At 31.4% G+C, this 21,932-nt stretch overlaps 1 protein-coding gene across 4 annotated transcripts in view; it reads left to right on the top strand.

Annotated features, from left to right (window-relative positions):
* The window catches only part of LOC111642073 (protein zwilch homolog), a 40,635-nt gene that overhangs the window by 8,811 nt on the left and 9,892 nt on the right, over positions 1 to 21,932 (top strand). For 2 of the 4 annotated variants that reach the window (XM_023388346.1, XM_023388345.1), the window contains exons 2-13: positions 3,065 to 3,110; positions 3,190 to 3,288; positions 7,557 to 7,807; positions 7,882 to 8,042; positions 8,191 to 8,273; positions 8,354 to 8,530; positions 8,664 to 8,735; positions 9,642 to 9,732; positions 9,819 to 9,962; positions 10,888 to 10,967; positions 11,044 to 11,197; positions 11,284 to 11,449. In XM_023388346.1, coding sequence (XP_023244114.1) covers positions 3,065 to 3,110; positions 3,190 to 3,288; positions 7,557 to 7,807; positions 7,882 to 8,042; positions 8,191 to 8,273; positions 8,354 to 8,530; positions 8,664 to 8,735; positions 9,642 to 9,732; positions 9,819 to 9,962; positions 10,888 to 10,967; positions 11,044 to 11,197; positions 11,284 to 11,449 — 1,524 coding nt within the window. The remainder of the gene's footprint in view (positions 1 to 3,064; positions 3,111 to 3,189; positions 3,289 to 7,556; positions 7,808 to 7,881; positions 8,043 to 8,190; positions 8,274 to 8,353; positions 8,531 to 8,663; positions 8,736 to 9,641; positions 9,733 to 9,818; positions 9,963 to 10,887; positions 10,968 to 11,043; positions 11,198 to 11,283; positions 11,450 to 21,932) is intronic. The other 2 variants (XM_023388347.1, XM_023388348.1) reach the window with 2 other exon arrangements.

Here is a 21,932-nt window from a genome sequence, read left to right as displayed (position 1 = left end):
TTTACAGTAGAACCTCGATTATCCGCCCTAATTGGGGACTGGGGTTGGTCGGATAATTGAAAAGTCGGATAACCGAAAAGTATGAAAAAATCCATTATTAGTATAGTATATTAGTATATCCCATGTAATTAGTATATTAGTATATCGCTATTAACCTATTTTGCGTTGAATTTTCATCGATGTTAAGCCTAACAAACTTTTTTTTTAAATAATATCGTCGCTATTCTATCGTTAAAAATTATTTTAAAATTATTTTATTGCTCACAAAACAAACAACCACTCATAATTAGAAAATTAAGTCTCGTTTAAATACTGGCCTCCCTTTCATGGTCGAGCCAGTGTTGCCAGCTAAAACACGCAAAAATTTAACAAAAATAATATTAAATTAGCCAAGACATACCCAAATATTGTAGCGCCACATCACTAGCGGACATTTGAAATCTGCCGACTAGAACGGTCGGTTAACCGATGTGACGTCTTCTACGTCACAAGACCTGTTGTGATGTCAGGTTCAAGCCTGGTAGGAATCTAGGTAGCCATGTATAGTCCCTAGTTCATGTTGCTTTGGTTGGAGGGGTGTGCTGATATGATGTGATGAGTGCTTCCATTGTCTGAGGAAAAAACATGCTTAATGGCAATATAGGGTACGTTCATAAAGTTGAACGAGTTAAACGAGAATAACGTCATCATTATTCTTATTTTGTTAGACTCTTCAAATGATTCGTGTATAACTAAATGGCTGTTTCTAAAATCAAAGATATGAATGTTGCTAGTGCAGCCTTATTCGAAATATTTTTCTTAGATTGCTTTGGGTGGACAGTTATTTCTATCAATTCGCCTTTTAATTCACAGTTTAAACACTCAGGTAGATTTAGAAACATCGATATTGTCGGGTGCCATTTTCTTAACAATGTGAACTAACTCTTTGTGAACTTCGTTAGAGTTTCGTTTGAAACGTCATCACCGCAGAGCATGCACACTGAGTGAGATTACTACTATTCGAACGATTCGTTACTAACATGTTTAACTCATTCAACTTTATGAACATAACCATAGTCAACTCATAAATACAGATCACTAGGGGAACAGTGATTAATTAGCTTTATCAAATATTTGTATGAATGATTTTCAGGGTCAAGGTCAAGTTTTATAATTTAAGGGAATTAAGGCTTAATAGGTGATCAAAATCTCTAAATTATTATATTTTGAATTAATTTTCTAAATAAAGTTAAAAAAATAAAATTTATTTACAAAAATAAATTAGTGTTCTAAATGACTTTAAAATCAAACAAAATGAGGAGGAGAGTGTATTTGCTGTTCAAGTGTTGAGCAGTATATCAGAGAGATTAAATAATACAAAGATGAAAGAAATTTATGATTTTTTTTTGTTGAAGATTGTTTGAAAAAGTAGAAAATGTTTTTTGGAGCCAATAGAGTAAAAAAGCAGCCAAATTTTGCACAAAGTAGCCAAACCTGGCATCACTATGTGCACTCCCTGACATGCAAACTAGTATGTGTTTGCATGGGACTGCATCCATTTAAACGGATTGGCATCCTTAAACTTTAATTCCTATTTTCTGATTACAGTAGAATTCAAACATCTGCTAAAACCAGATGTTTGAATTGTTCTACAATTGGAGATTGAACCTGTCTTTGCTTACTAAGAGAATAAAATCTACCAAAAATGGAACAATTATTATAGTACCACTTTTAATTGTTCACTTCGAAAAGTGTAAAATGCAACCGTTATTGGAAATTGGTTATTTCTTGGGGCTGTGAAGGTAATTTACAGTTAATGAATTCTGGTAAGATTTTTGTTGGCTTTATCGTATGAAAATTAACATTGTAACAATGGTGTGAGAATCCAAAAATGAGTTATAAAATTTATTGCAAAAATCCATTTTATTAATAAATTTAGAAAAACAGCTAGAATTTGGGAATTGGTCCAGACTGCTATTCGCTCGTGAATTAAAAATTAAAACTTTTTCCTGTCAAGTAATAATGTACATTAAATACTTTAACTTAATTTCTTTGACTTATTTTTCCCATCGAAAAGACAACACTTTTGTGTCAAAAAGGGAAATTGAACTTCCTTTCACAGGAGCTTATCTCAAATTTTAATGAACAACTGGATGTTTGTCTCATTTTTATGTCCCGTCAGCTGATACAAACCCCAAATTTTGATTGGAAGGGACTTACATATAAAAAGGGCAATTTCCCACCATTTGGGGCCATTTTTGCCAATGTTCTACAACCTAGAGTAATCTTCTCCAGTCCCGAATTTGAATCGAATCTCCATCTGCTGAGTATCGCCAATTAACCTCTCCACAAGAGGAATATCAATGAAAGACCTATTGTTTATTATTTTAATGGAAAGATCAACATTTATCAACCGAGGTAGTATGTTTTTAATGATGTAAATACTCTCTCTCTCGCATTTAAATATGGACTTTAGAAGCTATCTGTTTGTGTAATCACATATTTGTATTTTTATGTTTGTTATTTTCATTAAATTTTGCTTTTAGATAGTTTAAATGGTCTCATTCTTGATTTTAAATATATGCTGATGTCTTATCGGGAGTCCATGAATCCTCCCTCTCAAACAAAATTATAAGAACTTCATTTTGCTGGTGTTGGGAAAAATTAGCAGGAAGTTCTTACGATCTTCCTTAGTCTTTCGAACAATTTTACGATTCCATCCACTGACAAAGTGGATGGATCTTGCAGATCTGAAGCCAAACATGGGTAAGAGACAACCTTTTCTTAACTCCGGATTCCCATAATGGTGAAATTTGCTTTAACATGAGAATTTGTTTTATTAGTGTTTGTTTTAATGTGAGTCGACTATAATATAACTTAGATCATATCTGTCTAAGAGAGGTGTTCATCTCCTGTTCATAACTATAGAATTAATATTTTTACTGTAAATTGAATAATTGATCATACTGTGAAGTTTTATCTACCACTTCTGGATCATCCTGTATACCTGTTACCATATTTTAAAATTATTTATTTCTATTAATTATGTAATTAAAAAAGAATAAAGTAAATTGTTTCCTTTTAGCATATTTAATGAAGATACTGTACTGTCTACTCCCTGTTATATTGATGTAAGTGTTTTTAAAAATAATTCAAATATATCAAGATTATATTTAAATTAATAAATATTATTATTATTATTTTTTTTAGAATTATCAATTGGCAGTGTATGAAAATTGCCCATTTGTCATCAAGGAGCATGCATTTTCTGTACCAGAGAAATGTCTTGTTCTTCAACAATTTACTAAAGTAAAATTTTAATTACTTTTCATTTCTATGTATACAGTATAATGTCGGCAATCTGGCTACTTGTTGTTTAATGTAAACTCTGTCTCTGCAATACAGAGAGAGTTTAGATTAAATGATGATTAACAGCCAAATAATGTCTAGACATTGGCTTTCTGTACCATGGTTTGAAATGCATTGCAAAGACGACAATTGTCTGTTTCTGAACACTGTCTAAACAATCCTTGATAAGATGTTGGCTATTACTTTCTTTACTGTTACTCCCCTCCTGGGTTATGATAACTGTACTGTGGCAGTGAAAAAAGCTGTGAGGGAGAAGATTTAAAGAAAATGCTTATACCATAGAACAGGTCGGCATTTTGTCAAGTGAGAAGAGCCAAATTGTCATGGAAACAGGATAACAAAAGTACCAGAGAGCTGCATATATGTAATATACATATGTATAGGATATGGATTTTTAGGGAAAAAAGTTCAAAATGTTTTATTTAAAAATTTAATTAGAATGGTGTCCAAGCATTGCTTTTGATAGCTTTACTATATCTGGCAAATAGCTACTTATTTTTAATTGAATACATGATTGTTTGGTGGCTCTATCTCATAAACTCATAAGTTATAAGGCTGCTTGAGATGAGATGAAATTGGAGTTTATATCCAAAGAGCTGCATGCAGCTCGCAAGCCATTCCTGCTGACCCCTGCTATAGAACAATTGAAAGGCAAGTGAATGTAAAATTGTTTTATAATTGTTAGGCTGTTAACAACTGCTGTTTGGAGTTAATGGCAATCATTTCCATTTAGATGTTTAATTTTGTTGGCAATACAGTAGAGCCGTACCAATCCAACCCCCGATCAATCGTCACATCGGTTAACCGACCACATTCTAGTCGGCAAATTTAAATGTCTGCTAGTGATGTGACGCTACAATATTTGGCTATGTCTTGGCTACTTTAAATTAATTAATTAATAGTATTTTTACGTGTTTTAGTTGGCAACATTGGCTCGACCATGAAAGGGAGACAGTATTTAAATGAGGCTTAATTTTTTAATTTTTAACGATACAATAGCAACGATTATTATTTTTAAAAAATTTTTTGTTAGGCTTAACATCAATGAAAATTCAATGCAAAGTAGGTTAACAATGATATACTAATATACTAATTACATGGGATATACAGTAGACCCCCCTATAACACGGGTTCTTATAGTTCGGATTCCGATATGACGGCGAAAAAATTGTGACGGTATTTTCATTTTTTTCATTTTTTGAAAAAAAAATGAAGATACCGTTGCAATTTTTTTTAATTACCGGCGAAAAACTTGCGACGGTATCTTACACTTTGTATAAATCTTTATTTCCGAAGATGGCCTCGGCTCCGCAGAGCACCACCGAGGTTAGGAGCAGAATGTTTACAAGCATATTACGTGTAAAACAGGTTACATTACAAGAATATGTTAGATTACAGCTATATATTTTAGAGTTCAGTTAATGTACAGTACTTGGCAAATTATTGACCGCAGAGTAGCCAAATACTTACATAAAATAATTTGCATAGGAGTTGATTACATAAATACATGGTAACATACATCGGGTATTATTAACAAATGAACATAGAATATTATAATACAAAATTATTATATCAATGATAAACACATTCGAGAAAACATCAATCCATTGAGACAAATTGACCTAATTAACGGTAGTTCTGTTGACATAAGTATGTACTAGTTCTTTAAATGCTACAAAACAGTTTTTGTCTTTGACAAATATGTCAAGGCTGCAAGGCCAATTTTCTTCTCACGGAAGTAGAGTGGTGATGGTAAGTAAATTAAACTTCCCTCTAACACCGGGGATGAAATACTAAATACGGAACCTGTTACCGGTGTACTTTTTGCATGAAAAAATCTTCTTTCCACAAACGTTTTCGAGCTTCCTAGATAGCTCTTCTTCAGGTATAGAAAAAATTCCGATGGAATACTTTGAAAATTGAACATAGATGTTTAAATAAGCATGGTTACCATGGTCTAACACACCGTCTAATTGAGCGACATCAATGCTCGCAATACGCACCCACTACGCATACGAAGACCAATACTGACCAGGATGAACGTACACGTCTCCCAGTCACCTTTAACCCATATGTTAAAGGGATATACGCTGAGATTGCCAGAAAACAACAATTACAAATAGCCTATAGAAGATGCCCAACAATCTACGACATCCTCAGAAATGGAAAAGGCAGTCCAGTTCGTAGCAGGCTTCATGGCCTGTACTCTATCCCGCTGAAAGATCACAGATGTAACGAGAACCTTGTCTATATTAGCTCAACTAAGCGATCTTTAAACACCAGAATACAAGAGCATCAAGCAGACCTTCGGCATGGGCGGTACACCACAGCCCTAACCACCTTTGCATCCGATCCCGATATAGAACCGGAGTTCGACAAAGCTGATATCATCGACACTATGCCCCACCTGGAATATCTAAAATGGCGGGAAGCTATATCCATCTGTAAGGCTAACCACCTGACCACATGTATAAATCGGAAGGATGAGATTAATCTTTCTATAGCGTGGCAGGCCCTCATAAACAACGATCTATAAATATCAACATCAGCGCACGAATGCGCATGACCGTCCTAATGATTGTTCGTTATACGAGTCTCATATTTTGTTTAAACAGCGGCGTTCTATTTTTAGGTTCGTTTTTTATTTAAACATCTACGTTCAATTTTCGAAGTATTCCGTCTGAATTTTTTCTATACCTGAGGAAGAGCTATCTAGGAAGCTCGAAAACATTTGTGGAAAGAAGATTTTTTCACGCAAAAAGTACACCGGTAACAGGTTCCATATTTAGTGGTGATGGTAAAATGCTTATCGTCCAACATAGGGCATTTAAATAGATAGTGTTTTACTCCATCTGTTTCGTTACAAATTTCGCACAGTGAGTTTTCCGATTTGCCAAACCTGTGAAGATATTGGTTGAACTTCCCATGTCCAGTATAGAATTGGACCAATTTTTGGTCAATGATTGGAAGAGTAGAATCTGAAACCTTGGGGAAAAACTCCTTTCTAAGACATTAGCTATGCTCCTCCCATTGTCTTTGCCAGATAGCAAATGCATTTTCTTTTGTTTGTCTTAAGATGTGACATTGGGGAGTGGCATTATAGCTTGGTTCACTTTCTAGTTCAGAAGCCATGCGGGCAAGTTGGTCAGCCCGCTCGTTTCCAGAAACATTGGCATGACCCGACCCAAACGATGGCATACCTGTTGATATCTTTGGCCAATTCCAGCAAGATATCGTGGACTATAGGTGAATGCCACTGGAGGTTGTGAATGGCTTGAATAGACGAGTAGGAGTCTGTAAAGATAGTTATTTCTGTTCTATTATATATGGAGTCGCACCATCTAATGGCCGAAAGAATGGCCCAGAGTTTTGCTTGAAAAACGGAATAGGTTTCCCCAAGTCTTGTTGTATATGTGAATGCATATAATTAACATCTTATTCTTGCCGAGAAATATAATTTATTTGAAACAAACAAACGTTTTCAGCCTGATTCACAGGCCATCCTCAGGTTTAGAACACATTTGAATTCAAATGTGTTCTAAACCTGGTTGAGGTTAATAGGCCTATAGATCTCTACAATTACAATTCATACAAATACAAAAATCATGAAGAAGACAGAAAAGCAATCGACATTGGACAGATTCTTTAACCCTTTCAAACGGAAAAAAACATGACTAATAAAAATGCAAGACTGTGTACGTATGTATTTTTATTATTACATGTGAATAAACATAGTAAGAAAGTATATATATTTTTATTTTTGGGGGGGTCTCCAGAACGAATTAATCAAATTTCCATAGAAACCTATGGTAAATTGATAATCGGTTAACGAACAATTCGGATAGCGAACAAAGTCTTGGAACAGATTATGTTCGTTAACCGATCACCCACTGTATTGGTTTTTTTCTCTTTGTTATATTTTACCCCTAGTTGTTTCAGAGCAAAGTTAGTGTTTATTGTTCCTTTACCTGGCACAAAAATCAAACTACTACTCATTGATTGTTGTGACTCACAAATTTAGTTTTCAATAATTCTCTCCTAAATCTCCATAGAATGACTTATCGGTTTAATGTTTCTGTAGTTTGTGCAATTGTGAATGTCACCTTTCCTTTTATAAATATATTATATTAATTATTTTTAATGTCAGATGAATTATTATCATTAAAATATTTATCATCAAATAATAATCTTGTTTTTTTGTTTTATAGCAAGAAAGAACTTTATTGCAGCCATTTTCACATACTAAATCCAATGAGAGTACAGTTGTTAACTCGTATTCATGTAATAAAATTGTAGAGAGCACTGTTAATAATAATGAATCTGAATGGACTGGATGCCCATTAGAGGCCAGTTTTAACTTAACTCTTAATGAGATGACATTTGAAACAACAAATACAGTATTGTCTCCAAAAAATATAGCAAGAAAAGTATTTTCTGCAGTTCCCATTAAAATAGCAAGGTTTTTCTTTTCCTTGAGCACATTTAAAATTGATGCTGATTTATTTTTATTAAAAGTTTATTTCTACATTTCAGATTATATTTATCCTTGTATAATATTTACTTGAGTCAAAACACAAATAAAGAGACTCTACCTCTTTGGATACCCTGCAATGGAAATGATCCCAATTGCACAGTTTGGATGGGTGTACATTGTGTGGATGGAAAGCATATTCGAATTATCTTAAATTGTTTGGGTAAATTAATTTTCTATGTAATTTTTTTAATCAAAGATGACAAGAATTAAAAAGTGATTTACAAACTCTTTGTAATTTTAAAATACAAGTATCAAAATGTTTTAGAAAACGTTTTTATATATTACAAAATAAAGCTTTTTTACTTTAGGCCCTTCAAAAATAGACAAGTTGCCTCACTTGGATATCATCAAACAAAATAATTTGATGGGTTTCTCAAATATAAATACTCAAGTAAGTCTCTAAAAGATTTTCTACTTATAAAAGTGAAAATCATATATATTAATATTATACTTCACAAATATTATATTTAGATGACAATTGAAGCTTTTGCCAGTTATGTTATACCTGATATGCAAACAGTTTTTGATGAAAGTAGCATGACACAAAATTTGGAAAATTTGAAAGAAAGTTCTATTATTATTCAGTGCAGCTGGACTAATGTTAATCAGATTTTGGAACAACCAAACAGTAATGCTAAATGTAATCTTGTGAGTATTAAAATTTGTGTATATCGAAAGAATTAAAATTTTTAAGTAGGCAAAAACAGTCTGGAAATTTAGTATTTTAAATTTTAAGTTGTATAAACTAATAAAATATTTTTCAAATTTTATTGTTTTGTAGCTTATCAGTATAACTTCTGGTGCTGGAAAAAATTCTGCTTATTTAATTTCAAGTGATCTGGAATTAATTAGAGTAAGTTTATTTAACTAAATCATAATGTAAATATATCTAAATTATGACAGTGTTTATGTAATTATGAATTATATGATGTATCCTCCAAAAGTTTTGGGACTGAGTTCATAATTCCAGAAATTGTTAGAGTTACAATGCTGAAATACATCACCCTTCAAAATAAGCTAAAACTACTCTTGATACCTGTATCAATACTTCTGTGATATCAGGACATATCTACACATGACACACATCTAAATACTAGTCTAACTCCTTCCACATTTGCTGCAAGCATGTTCATTGTGATTGCAGCCACAGCAGCAATGATGCAATTGCAGAATTCCTTGAGATTTCTGAGTAGAGGTAGCATGTAAACAGCCTCCTTTACAAATTCTCACAAGAAAAAGTCACACAGTGTATGGGGACCTGAGTGGTTACTAGAGGAGCTAAGGCTCATAGATCCCACAGCAACCAATCCAGCAGCAAGAAAGAATATGGTTTAGGAATATTGAAGATGAAAATAGGGTAATGTCCCATTTTGATGAGAAATTTAGTTTTTAGAACCATTGCACAGTTGATGGAACAGCCAGTTTCCCTATTTATCATGGTGGATGATACAGTGTCTTTGGGAAAAAGGAAAGTGTCATGCATCTTATTGATATCAAAAATTTTTGGATTTCAATATTACTGCAATTTTTATGAAGTAAGAAATGATTAACTTTGAACTTTTTTATAATCGTTAATATTGATTTTACATTAGGTTTTATTTATTTATTGTTTATCCATAAGTCTGTCAGAATTTAATGATAGTTCAGTTTTGTGAATTAGCAAAATTAAACCAAAAGTTATCTAAAAAGTATTTAAAAATATTAAAAGTAAGTTTTTTATTTATGTTTATTAGTAACTTAAATTATTTTAATATTCTAGAACTTAAGTTTGGGTTTGGAAAGTGGTGAAGTAACTTGGCCTGCAAAATCTGATCATGATGTATTAGCAGAAATAAAAACGCTAATGGAAAGTTGGTGATGTCTTAAAAATCTAGAAAAGTTTTAGAAAAATAAAAATATAATTTTATTTACTATTAAAAAATAATTAATATTACAGATTTGAAGTACAGTAGCTTGAGAAAGAAAGTCGAATGCAATATTAATATGACCAATGAATTTAATGATTTTCAATTGGATTCAACTATGCTTGGAATTCGACAGGATCAGGATTTTACAGATGAATTGTGGAATGTCCTTAAAAGTTAGTTAAAATTTTGGAATTTTTATGACAGTAATAAAATTCATTTTAAATATACACAAATATAATTGGATAAAATAGTGAACCAAAATTATGTACCCAAACTCCAGCATACATTGAATAGATTTCTTCACAAACTATTCAATGTATGCTGGAGTTTGGCCATCATCGTAGGTTATCGCCACTTTTTGAATGTAGAACAATGTTTAAGATTGAATGCTTTATTTCAAAACTTGGAATGTCATGTTTGTTCGAATTGTTTAAACATCTAAAGGGCTACTACACCTGCAATGTTCAATGCTTCTGATCGGTCAGTTGTATCTGTTATGTGCCTATCCTTGGGGAGTGATATTCTGGTCATTGTCTCTCGTCTTTCATCTCTCACAAGCCGGTTGCTGATTGGCTAATTATTTGTTTACGTCTCGAGAGATCATTGTCTCTCTTCAAATGCGATTCTGAACAACTTTTTCTCTCAATGATTCTCTCTTTTGTCAGAGATGAGGTTGCTTTTGACACAAGGCACAGGGTAAGTTCTTTTTCTTGCTGCCAACTGGTTTTTATTTCTATCTGCTCCAGTCAACCTCTGGTTCTCTGAAGCAGATTCTCCTAGGGCTGTTGGGCTCCACTTTACACATCTCTCACTCCACTCCTCCCAGCTAGTGGCAGTAGCATTAATATAACCTGATGTAATTCAATAATCATTTGGCATTAATCTTAAAGATTGGGTTAAATGATGTTTATATTCGTGTCTATAGCTTTTAATAAAATTGATTTGATTTTGAACCATGTTTGTACAACCAAATCCAACTTTACAAAGATTACCAAAATTAATTTTTAAAAATTGCTGTAAAAATTTTATAGAATGAATAAAAATCAGTTATATGTTATTGAATTGAAATTTTTTAAATTTAATTTTAATATTATATAGGATGTTGTTCTTATCAAGAGCTGAAAAGCTGCTTATTAAGTGTTATTGATGTGTTGAAAACAGGTGAAATAAAACCAGTTGTAAGTAAAATTAGCAAATTAAGTTAAAATTATATGATACATAGTCTATAAAAATAATCATTTATATAATTCAAAGGTCTTCAGAAATAATACAACAAAAATTGCAAAAATGACTGTTTTGAAACATGACAATATTGAATCCTACATGTTAGAAGGACGATCGCTTTTGAATCTCTTGTTAGAAATTGGAATGGAGAAATTAAGGCGAGACTTTATGTATATATTTGTTCGTAAGTGAAACCAAAATATGTCTTTTTAATTTAAAAGTAATTTCTGATGATGGAAAAGTATTGAACTTTAAGTTAAAATTTTACAGAACATGAATTAGCCACACAGGATCAAGTAGCTTCATTTCTTAAACCAAAGATGCCATTATCAAAATCTATTTTGGAATTGGAAAAGTTGCATTGTGTTTTAAAATTAGTGTCAATATGTAAAAATACTTTACATTTTCCAAAGTCTCTGATTAACACTTTTGTAAGGTATGTGATTTTGTAAGACATGTGATTTTAAAAGTTTGAATAATTATCATTAATAATTGTTTTTATAAGAATTATCTTTGTAACTTTCATAATTTTTAACAGTCGTAAAATTGAAAATTTCTGTTGTCTTCAGAGACAAAGATGACAAAAGTCTTCTAAAGAATTTTATCTTTGGAAATGAAAGAGAATGGTTAAGATTTGATACCACCACTGTTTTCAAATTTTTGAAAGAATCATCACATCCTGAATAGCAGTTTTTTTAAATCAAATATTTCTACTCGATTTGATATAAACTATTCTGTTCTATAACTATTCTGAATGGAACATGGAATGGTTAATTGTCAAAATAAATCTGAGCATATGAACAAAATTAAACATTTATGCCACCAAAATATCAAGTTTGAATATAAACATATTTGAGTATATGAATTAATATTTGCAATATTATGTGAAACATATATTATAAAATTATATAGAGCAGATTGAATGTGAAAATATAAACAAAGTGTGCTAATGTCCATAACAAAACAAATTAAGAAGTTTTTGAAATCTGCATCGTGCAAAGTATTACCTTTCTTTAGAAACATAACTGTGATGGTACCTACCTCTTTAAGGATATTTGCATTCATGAATACACACAAAGAAAACAATTTAGATCAGTTATGGAGAGGTGCTATTAATCAACATTCTTATTACAGAATATCAGTTTTATATTAGTGCCTACATACTACTTCATATAAACTCAATAACCAATCTAATGAATCAACTAGATTTTCCAATATTAAATTTAATGGAAGAAGTAGCCACTGTACTTGATTTTGAGAGTATGTACCCATCTGTAAGCTTGAAACCCTGTTGTAACATTCTCAAGGATTATTAAATTCTAATATTGAACTCTGAAGAGCAGAGAAATAACACAATGACATTGAAAAGATGGCTAATTTAGTATGTTACTGTTCATTCTTTTTATTTAGTGGAAATATTTTTAGACTTTTGTCTAAAATATTTCCATCAAATAGGACAACCCAATCGGTTGTCCTATAGCAGGAACTATTTATGAGTTATTGATGAGAAAACAATTCTGTCTTCATTTGTGCCTGAATTTGTTATTTACTGAAGATATATATATATATCTTCAGTAAATAACAAATTCAGGCACAAATGAAGACAGAATTGTTTTCTCATCAATAACTCATAAATAGTTCCTGCTATAGGACAACCGATTGGGTTGTCCTATTTGATGGAAATATTTTAGACAAAAGTCTAAAAATATTTCCACTAAATAAAAAGAATGAACAGTAACATACTAAATTAGCCATCTTTTCAATGTCATTGTGTTATTTCTCTGCTCTTCAGAGTTCAATATTAGAATTTAATAATCCTTGAGAATGTTACAACAGGGTTTCAAGCTTACAGATGGGTACATACTCTCAAAATCAAGTACAGTGGCTACTTCTTCCATTAAATTTAATATTGGAAAATCTAGTTGATTCATTAGATTGGTTATTGAGTTTATATGAAGTAGTATGTAGGCACTAATATAAAACTGATATTCTGTAATAAGAATGTTGATTAATAGCACCTCTCCATAACTGATCTAAATTGTTTTCTTTGTGTGTATTCATGAATGCAAATATCCTTAAAGAGGTAGGTACCATCACAGTTATGTTTCTAAAGAAAGGTAATACTTTGCACGATGCAGATTTCAAAAACTTCTTAATTTGTTTTGTTATGGACATTAGCACACTTTGTTTATATTTTCACATTCAATCTGCTCTATATAATTTTATAATATATGTTTCACATAATATTGCAAATATTAATTCATATACTCAAATATGTTTATATTCAAACTTGATATTTTGGTGGCATAAATGTTTAATTTTGTTCATATGCTCAGATTTATTTTGACAATTAACCATTCCATGTTCCATTCAGAATAGTTATAGAACAGAATAGTTTATATCAAATCAAGTAGAAATATTTGATTTAAAAAAACTGCTATTCAGGATGTGATGATTCTTTCAAAAATTTGAAAACAGTGGTGGTATCAAATCTTAACCATTCTCTTTCATTTCCAAAGATAAAATTCTTTAGAAGACTTTTGTCATCTTTGTCTCTGAAGACAACAGAAATTTTCAATTTTACGACTGTTAAAAATTATGAAAGTTACAAAGATAATTCTTATAAAAACAATTATTAATGANGCGAACTTACTTTCCGAACAACCCAATATATATGACATTCTAATAATATGGAGTAATGAGAGTAACTGCAACATTGAAAGATTAATCATAAAACATGAAACAAAATGCATATTATCTACTTCTCAAATTAGAACGAAAAGTAGTACATTTGTTCATTACTTGGGTATTGAAATTGTCCTTAACCATTTTATTTTGACGTGACGATATATCATCAGTTTGGCTACAGCTGAAGCATGCAAAATAAGGATATTTCATTATTTTGAAAAATGTTTAATTTTAATCAAAAATTCTCTGCGTCATTTTACTCACATTTGGTGATTATATATATATACTTTATTGATTTATTATTTTTATAATTTTTTATCTTAATTTTATTTATTATTATTTTTTTCAAACAAAGGAAACACATGCATCAGTCAATTTTTTTTTTCTTTCCTGTAGTCATTTTTGACAAGACTATGTCTTGTTTATAAATTCTTACTGTAGTTTTATGTTACCAGCATAGAGGTATGAAGGAGTACATGTCGAGAGTTGATATTTGGCACAGAGTATTAGGTGCCAAAATCATTTGCGCATAAAAAAAGACTTGTAGGTAGTCATGGGACCGAGAACCGAGTCAAAATAAAATCCAAAATGGCGACCCTCTTCTACAAACAGGCAAAACAGGCACCTCACCCCACCGAAGTCAGGTGGGGGAGAGTACCACCCACGGTCATTCTAAGAAGTGAACTCTGACCTTAGAACCGAACATGTAGTTTCTTCTGTGTTAAATAAAATTTGTAATCTAATTTTGTAAATTTGGGAGTGCTTCAAATATGACATTAAAACAGGGTGTTGTTACAAGTAGGTTTCTTAACATTATCTAGTATAGTAAAATCATGGGACCGATAAAAATTTGATGTTATATTAGGGTCATTGTTACATCCGATGACGTTATAATTGGGTTAAACTGTATATTGTTTGTGCAAAATAAAAAAATAATTTCTGGCAATACAATAGCCACGATTATTTTTTCAACAACGGGAAATTTTTGTTACGCATTGACAAAAATTTAACCCGGGCCGACACACAACGGAGAGAAATTTCGAAATTGGATAGGTTAATTTCATTGAAAATGCATGATGGACGACCTCATGGTCGTGGCCGGTGAAATTTGAACGATCGCGCCCAAAGCAGCGATACCAAAGAAGATTGGAGAATGAGAACGAGACCCGCCTTGAGCATCAAAGTGATTCTGCTTAGTAGTGAGTCTCCGAGACATAGTCTTGTCCCAAATACGGTTTTGCTGTTTTACTTGTATTGTTTTACAATTTCAGTATTTACTTCTTATTGCCTATAAGTTACGTATATATATTTAGTTGTTTATTATTTTTCTTATTTTTGTTCTAGTTTTATTTTATTTACTTATATTCTCAAACAAATAAAACATGTTCCCTAATTGATTTTTTTTGTAGTGTGTTTTATTGTTCTATAGTTACAGTATTTTCTGCTTACTGTCTAAGTCTAAAGTTGCCTACTGTCTAAAATGAAATGCTCTACTAATGTGAGATAGCCGGGGACGTAGATCTTTGTCTACGCCACTTACGGGCAACTAGTTGGCGAGACCAGTCTCTGTCGTCCAAAGAACGGCCTTTCCCGAACGTAGGAAAACGAGTGGTGGAGGCCAAATTTAAGGTGGAAGTTGGTGATGGCGAATTCACCTCCTTCCTTATGTCAGGTTCCTGACACCAGTTTGTCAATTATTCGATCCGCGGACAAACACGCGTGTGATTATTTGATAGATCTGATTCAGAGACTCTAAAGGAGACATTCTTTAACAAATAAACAAGAATAAATTTAATTAAGCCAATAACCAATAAAAATAGTACAAATATATGGTGTTAAGAGACAATGACTACAAATTACAACCTATAAGTCGAGAGATATATGGACTTATATTCAACCGATACACAATCGAGAGAGAGAGAGAGCTTACAATATTGCTATAAAACATACAACCTGGTTTAGTTGTCTTTCGTCGTCTTCATCGGTTGGCAAAGGCACTTTGTTTATAAAGTTCTCAAACTTCATTCCATAGGAGGTCGATATGTGTACAAAATTAAAGTATATCTTCTAAGTGCTAACTCTGGAATTATTCTATGTGACTCGTCTAAGGGCGTTGGCCATCAGGAGAAATATGTGTGGAGTCCTGACTCTTCCAGGTCTGTCAACGAACTTGTCGAATTCTGATAAATTTCCTTTATATGTGACGATCGGTGACCAATCATCATACAAAGATTCTTCCGTGGGAACGGACGGAAGGGGATGAAATGAGGGGTGAACATTTCCCATCAAAGCAAGAGTTTTCGCAGATAAGGGAAAAACAGAGGATGTTCTAACTTCCCTAGAAGGAAGTAGCATCTGTTATCTATTTTTCCCAATCTAAAACGTTTTTTTTCTCACCCAAACGAAAGAATATTTTATAAGAAAATATTAACATTATTAATAAAATTACTATTTTAGACCCGGGGGCCTTTCAGATCTCACACTAACTTAAGAGAGTTTCTTGAAGAGAGTAAGAGAATTAGTATATATGGACTGTTTCATATAAAGTGATATTGTTCCCAAAAAATAGATAAATATGCATAAATCTTATATCATCATGTACAAAACAATATTCTCATTTGTGCTGGCTTGGTGCCAAAATCAAATAACAAACTCGAAGGATTTTATTTTTTGTCAAAGTAAAGTACAGTAATACCTTGACTTACGCTACCCCGACTTACGCAAACTCGGAGTTACACGATTTTCAAATCTCGTCGATTCGTCTTTCGTTTGAGCGCCATGCAACTCTCGATTACTCACTCCCCCCACACAATTGTTCGGCTTACGTGTTCGGACATGTCACGCGGAATCCACACATAGCTACAATTTATTTTGTGTTATTTATTTCTTTGTTTGTTATATCTACGGAGACTCGAGAGACTCTACTATGTCATCCAAATGAAGTAGAACTAATTCTTCCGCATCGAACAAGAAAAGAAAAACTTTATCTTTGGAATGTAAAGTTAACATTGGGGATGTTCGTAAAGTCGAACGAGTTAAACGAGAATGACGTCATCGTTATTCCTATTTCGTTAGACTTTTCGAACGATTCATTACTAACGGGTTTAAGTCGTTTGACTACGTCTTTAATAATGGGTACCATTGTTAAAGACTTCGATACAAAAATGAAAATTTGTGAATTGGCAAAGAAGTTTGATCTACCGGAATTGTCGGTCAGAACAATTATAAAAGGCAAAGAAAAAATTCTCGAAGCTGTGAAAAATGCTCAATCTTTAAATTCGAGCATCATTCGTAAACGTCACGGTATTATCGCTGAGATGGAAACGATGTTAAAATTATGGCGTAATAATCGAGTAAATGTGAAAAATTGTAAAATAATATAGGCCTAATTTGTTATACATATGTATTATCTAAGATTTTATTAAACAACTTTTTGTAAATTATTGTTTTCTTTAGTCTCTGGACCCAATTAAAAATTATTTGTATGTATTTATATGCAAAATTATACTCCGACTTACGCGAATTCGACTTAGGTGGTTACCGCTCGGTCCCACCTATCGCGTAAGTTCGGGGTATTACTGTACTGCAATTTATAACATCAAAAATTTAGGTCATAATTTAACATTTTTTTCATAAGTAATTTTTACTCTGAATGATTATACACTATTGTGCCAAAACCTAAGTAAAGTAATAAATATATGTGATTTTTTTTGTTTTTTGTATCTATGATAAAAATTTGATTTTTGGTGAATTTTTAAAATAAAATATGTAGAGTGACCTTGAGTGACTGCAGTTTGGATATGTTTTGAAGGGTAAAGAACAACCAACCACGTCAGAATAAAAGGGTGAAGTACAGATAGCTATGTATGAAGCTGTATATGAAACCTTGCTGTTATACATCCTAACGAGGGGATGTATAACATGATCTGTAATTTTGTAAGCTTGATCTGCAAGCTTACACAATTTCAGCTTTTAAAGCATTAATAAAATGCGTGCATCCATTGCACTAGTATGTATGACAGGGACACCAAACTCAACTGAATTATGGGAACTGCAACATCTCTCGGATATAAAAGGATGTTAATCTACACTTATAATCTAATCCAAGCCTCTCATTCACACAAACCATGTCACTTCTGTAAAACCTATAAGATGTTCACATATTCCAACAATTAGCACTATTACATAAGGAACTAGCCAATAAATGAAATGCTATGATAAGTATACAAAGGTAATCCTGTTTTTTAATCTTTTAACACAACCACAGATAAGGATAGTATGGTGAGAAGAATTCTTTGTGTTTGTAATGTAAAGGTGTCAGATCCTCTAATAAAAGGCTGACACTTGATCGTTTTTAACTTTGTGAATTTTTTATCTATTTTTACCTTTGTTAATTAAAGAAGTTTATTCTTCAAAACCATTGTAACTGTTACTTCTGTGGTTGTGTTAAAGGATTAAAAGATAACTCAAAAATGTTATATTTTTGTGAATAGTCTAAACTTCAAATATGAAGAAAAAGTATCCTGAGTCATCATGAAAAAAGGTAATCCTGTAATATATGATATTTTAAGGAATGGTAAGGACAGGATCCCTGAGGTGCATAATGCGGGTATATATTTTATATTGGCTAGGATGAACAGCATTAACATGCATGTGACCTACATTGGTTACACAAGTAAGAACTTTATGCAGCAAATGTATAAATACAAATACAATGCCTGTAATAAAGATACTACAGCTTTAGCTAGCTTTGTCAACATGGAAGATACTGAAATAATATAGGATGACACAAAGATCATTAGAACATCACCTCACCAACCTTTGGGTAAACAGCAAAGAAACTAGAGATATTTAAACAAAAGTTAATAAGGGAATGCTTAAATGCAAAAGACACTGAATCTCTTGCCCCTGCATGGAAATATGCATTAGTTAACAAGATGAGAACTCTCACACCAATATAATAATTTAATGCATACATAATTCTGTCTGTTATTAACATTAATAAAACTAATAAAAAGTAGCAAATATCCAAGAAAATAGTTACATTTAAAACATTTACAAGAAAATTTTAAATTTTTACAAGAAATTAATAGAATAAAACATGGTTTTTTATCCTTTGCCCTTTTAACACCTCAGGAACAGTCTTATGGTGGAGTCAACCTTCTATTGTAGGCTCTTATCTGCCTCAATGTGTAAAGGTCATGCAATAAAAAGTTGATTCCACCATAAGATTGTTTTTGAAGTGTTAAAAGGATGAAGAATCCCTGTGCTTTCTTCTGTTAATTTCTTGTAAACATTTAAGATTTTTTTTTAATTTTTTGTTTTCATCTATTATTTTTAATTTTGTTTCATTGTAATACTGCAAATGTTTATTCATTTACTTGAATGTGTCTATATTCAAATTTGATACTTCATTATGGTTAAATGTTCAATTTTGTTCATATGTTCATATTTTTTGACAGTTAACATGCCATGCTTTATTTAGAATAGTTATATATCCTAAAGATAATGTATCAAATAGACTGAAAATGTTTGATTTTAAAAAACTCCATTGTTCAAAGTGTGATTATTCCTTTAAAAGAATGGTTAATTTAAAAATTCTCCTAATTAGCTTTTCACAAACAAATCAAATAGTTTAACTCTTATTTAAGTATTTGCTTAAAATTTCTTTCTTTCTTTATTTCTTTCAAGAAAAAAAACTAGTTTTTACCCTGTCTTACATTTGATATAAAAATAAAAAAGATTCAATTTATGAAATATATTTTTTAGCATTTAATTTTAAAACTTATAAATAAGTGAAATAGGAACAATTAAACTGAATGAATTATGATAAGATTAATTTATTTGTATTATAAAATATATCTCATAATATTACATATAACTTATATTTGTCAACTTTACATTATGGACTAGGCTGACTTGATAGCTAGGAAAGGCTGAGAAATAAAAAAGATTTGTAGAAAGATTGTTGACAAAACTTTTGGTGCTTTCAACTATTTATTTAATTTTCATTCTCTATCATGATGATAAATTTTTAATATGTTGCTTTTTCTTACTAGACAGATTATTAGTAGTAAAAAGTAGAATACAGGCTAATAGTACTGTACATTTTAAATAATAATTATTATATATGGTATAAAGTTAATTGTCTACAGAAAAAAATAATAATAAAAACAAATAACTCTGTAGCCTATACCTTAGAGAATCTGATCTTGGCATGTGACTTAAGATTTACAAAAACTTTATTTATTGCTCATACTATGTTTTGCATTGTATTGTGGTGATGTATTTTTTGCCATCTTTAACTTTCTGCATTTAGTTTGATTTCATGACATTTCCTGTTGCTTAAAAAATATAATTTTGTGATCACAAGACATAGTTTTTTCACTTTTTATATTTCCTGTGGTATCAGTCTTTCTTCTTTTTGTGATGAAAATCCTCTTCTCTGCTTTGCTGTTGAGCATGATTAACACAATTTGTGCTATTTTGCACAACTTCTGAAAATATTCCTGCCCATCAACATCAACCATATTATTGATCTCATTTCAATTATTTACCACATTTTGGGATTTAAGTTTTTTTTAATACATATGAAATCGGTGAACTCTTCATATAACTTGTCCATATAAGATAGTGTGAAGTTACTGACAGCTGAAAATCTGTTTGCAAAATATTTTATTTGACTGAAGTACAGTCTTTGTGCCAATCAAGAAACGGTGCATTATTAAGAACATCGTCATTAAATGGGAGATGTTCCTGATATTTGATTGAAATAATGAGAAATGACCTACTACTCTACTCTGTTAAATCTATCAACTCCCTATTGTGAGACATTACCTAGAATTTTGTCACCCATAAATCCTCATATAATCACTTATGTAAACAGCTTCACTTAAATGCTACAGACAATTGAGTGAAATGTTTTTTTTTTAGAACTGTAATATTCACTATATGATTTCGTCCAGCAAAAAGAATGCATATAGACCATGGGTGGCCAAAGTTTTAACCACTATGGGCAACCTGCTTTTGAAATATTTGGCAGCAGTCTACTAACAGTAAAAGTAGTAATTTAAAGCCAAAAATAAATTTAAATTGAAAATAAACATAGATAAAATACCAATACCAATTCAATATTATGTTATTTTAATAACAGCAATTAATGATGACTTCACACAAACATAAAAGTAGTATTTAATATGACGATTTTAGTCTCTGTAATCCAAAAATATTCTTGGTAGACAAATCTCACAGCAATCTTATTGGCAAATTAAATTTATTTTGTAAAGACTACATCAAATGCATTTCGGGCTGGTCTAATATTTTCCAGTCCCTCTTCAGTGAATAACCGCTGTGAGACAAATCTCACACCAATAAGATTGCTGTGAGATTTGTCTACCAAGAATATTTTTGGATTACAGAGACTAAAATCGTCATATTAACTAATATACAGCAAACCATTTATATATATTTTAAAAGTAGTATGTAAATAAAACAAGATGTTCTTTTATTTTAGTTTTATTAACGCAAGCAATATGCTTATTATTAGCTTTACAATTTTTAAATATTAACTATTTATGTAGTATCAGAGGATGTGCATGAAACGTGACATTGCATATTTTCAGTAAGCTTATCATAATTTGGTTCATAGCTACTTATAGCTATTCATAAACATGCTATCAAATGGGAGCAATGTTTTGTTTTGATTGCATTCATTGTAGAAAATGTAGATTTGCAGAGGAAAGTGGATCCAAAAAAGTTGTCAAATATGCTGCACATCTCCACAAATGTGGATGTTTTTCTTCACAAAGTAAATTCCAAAAATTACTTTGTGAAGAAGTTCGTGATTTCAAAAATATATCGCATTTTAATTTAAAGATTTTGTCCTCAATCAGTATTTGGTCCACAGAATATCACAGAAGTCACAAAGTTCTTCAAGTCATTTTTTTCTGAGTTCTGAATATTTGAGCCTGAAGTGAATATCAATAAGGAAATCATCTATATCAAATCCAGTCACTCTTTTGAATGATGATGCAGCATTGTATTACTATGTGACAAAGATAACCTAATGTGTAGACTGTAGTATTCATTTCTTTCGTTCTTCTCGTGATGCTATTTCCTGGGCCAGTATTAATTGAGATATTATCTACATTTAGTGCCATATATTTTTCCAGTTGTGGTTATACTTGCAAAGAACTGAGCTAATAGCATTAAATATGATTTCAGCAGTACAC

The sequence above is a fragment of the Centruroides sculpturatus genome, unplaced genomic scaffold (genome assembly GCF_000671375.1).
Source record: "Centruroides sculpturatus isolate CEXI.00-Female unplaced genomic scaffold, Cexi_2.0 scaffold1431, whole genome shotgun sequence".
Lineage (NCBI taxonomy): Eukaryota > Metazoa > Arthropoda > Arachnida > Scorpiones > Buthidae > Centruroides > Centruroides sculpturatus.
The sequence above is the reverse complement of the archived record's forward strand: the minus strand, read 5'-3'. Positions and strand labels throughout refer to the sequence as shown.